Source organism: Lagopus leucura, unplaced genomic scaffold (assembly GCF_019238085.1).
Source record: "Lagopus leucura isolate 7727_CA_CO unplaced genomic scaffold, USGS_WTPT01 32843-0_obj-0_obj, whole genome shotgun sequence".
Classification (NCBI taxonomy): domain Eukaryota; kingdom Metazoa; phylum Chordata; class Aves; order Galliformes; family Phasianidae; genus Lagopus; species Lagopus leucura.
The window spans coordinates 1-1,710 of NW_024968118.1; the positions used below are offsets into that span (position 1 = coordinate 1).

The 1,710-nt window shown below is 60.4% G+C and overlaps 1 protein-coding gene across 1 annotated transcript; it reads right to left on the minus strand.

Annotated features, from left to right (window-relative positions):
- Positions 1–35: 35 nt before the first annotated feature.
- LOC122193466 lies at positions 36–1,471 on the minus strand (the record flags this gene model as incomplete). Its single annotated transcript, XM_042894250.1, has 2 exons — positions 1,295–1,471; positions 36–513 (listed from the first exon to the last, which is right to left on the minus strand). Coding segments are annotated over exons 1-2 (646 nt in total), but the record flags the coding sequence as incomplete, so codon positions are not given.
- Between the last annotated feature and the right edge of the window lie 239 nt (positions 1,472–1,710).

The following is a 1,710-nucleotide window of genomic DNA, read 5'->3' on the forward strand; positions in this document are numbered from 1 at the left end:
CCGCCCCCGCCCGCCCGCCCGCTGGCTTGGTTTGCCCTGGGGCCGGACGGGGGTTGCACCGGGGTTGGCACGGGGATGGAAGGGGGTTGGAAGGGGGTTGGAAGGGGGTTGGAACGGGGTTGGAACAGGGTTGGAATCAGTTGAAACACGGTTGGAACGGGTTGGAAGGGGGTTGGAATGGCGTTTGCAGTTCAATAGGTTTGCAACAGGTTTGCAGTGCAGTGGGTTTGCAACGGGTTTGCAATGGGTTTGGAGCAGTTCTGCAACGCGATGGCTCTGCAGTGGCCATGCAATGGCCTTGCAATGATTCTGCAATGGATTTGCAATGCAGCAGCTTTGCAGCGGTTCTGCGTCGGCTCTGCGGCGCTCACCCAGCACGGCGGGGTTCTTCATGAGCAGCACGAAGCCGTAGCGCAGAGTGGAGCTGATGGTTTCTGTGCCCGCAAAGAAGAGGTTGAGGGCCGTCAGCTCCAGGTTCTCCATGGTGAACTCCGAGTTGGGGTCGTTCTTCTCCTGGGGGCAGAAAGGGGGCGGCGGGGGTTGGAGAAAGGGGCAGAGCTGCTCTGGGGGCTGCAAAGGCGATGGTTGCAGAGCTGCTCTGGGGGTTGCAATGGGTTTGCAATTAATGGGTTTGCAATGGGTTTGCAATGGGTTTGCAATGGGTTTGTAGTGGGTTTGCAATGGGTTGCCAAGGCAATGGTTGCAGAGCTGTTTTGGGGGTTGCAAGAGGTGAAAAGCTGCTTTGTGGTTTGCAAAGGCACAGAACTCTGGGGGTTGCAAAAGGTGCGGAGTCACGTTGGCATTTGCAAAGTCAACGTTTGCAGGATCGCTCTGAGCTTGCACAACGCTGACGGTGCAGCTTTGCTGCGGGACACACAAACAAACCCGGGGCTGGGAGGGGATCAAAGCTCAGAGCGTGCAAACAAACGACACGCGGGTGTCATGTCTCCAACGGCGCGAAGAAACGCGGCCGGCGGGTTTGGGGGGCAACAAACAAATGGGGGGCAGGGGGAGGAGGGGGGGTGCAAAGGGACGCCTGCAGGAGGGAGCGGGGCTGCGTGGGGGGGGGGTGCAGGAGCAAATCTCAAAGCGTGCAGGAGAAGCGATGCACGCACACAAAGCGGGGTGCGGGAGCAAAAGGCGCAGGAGGAAACTCCAGTTTGTGAGCAAAGAGGTGCGTGCAGCATGAAGCAAAGCGGGGCTGCAGGAGCAAAACGTGGGGTGCGCGTGCAAAGCGAGGCGTGCAGGACGAAGCAGAGGGGCGCAAAGCAAACGATGCCCCCCCCAGTGCCACCTTGTCCATCTGCAGCAGGAAGCAGTCGATGAAGTCGCGGGGGTTGCTGGGCTCCAGGCTCTGGGCGTTGCTGCGCACGCGGCGGGCAATGAAGCGGCGCATGGAGTCCAGCAGGGAGTAGATCTTGTCCTGGGGGCCCGGGAAATGCTGCAGCAACGTCTCGTTCATCTCGTAGAGCTGCTTGGTGGGAGGGGGGTGGCAATTTGGGGGGGGGTTGAGGTTGAGATGAGGGGAGGTGAGATGGGGCTGCACCGCGAGGAGCGGGCGAAGCCGTGCGTGCAGAACCCCATGCGTGCACAGCCTGATGCTCTGCAAACCTGCTGCATGCAGAAGGTGCTGCTTTGCAGAACGCCCTGCATGCAAAACCCGCTGCACCCAGAACCCAAAGGTGATGCACCCCACTGCTCCCAGAGAAC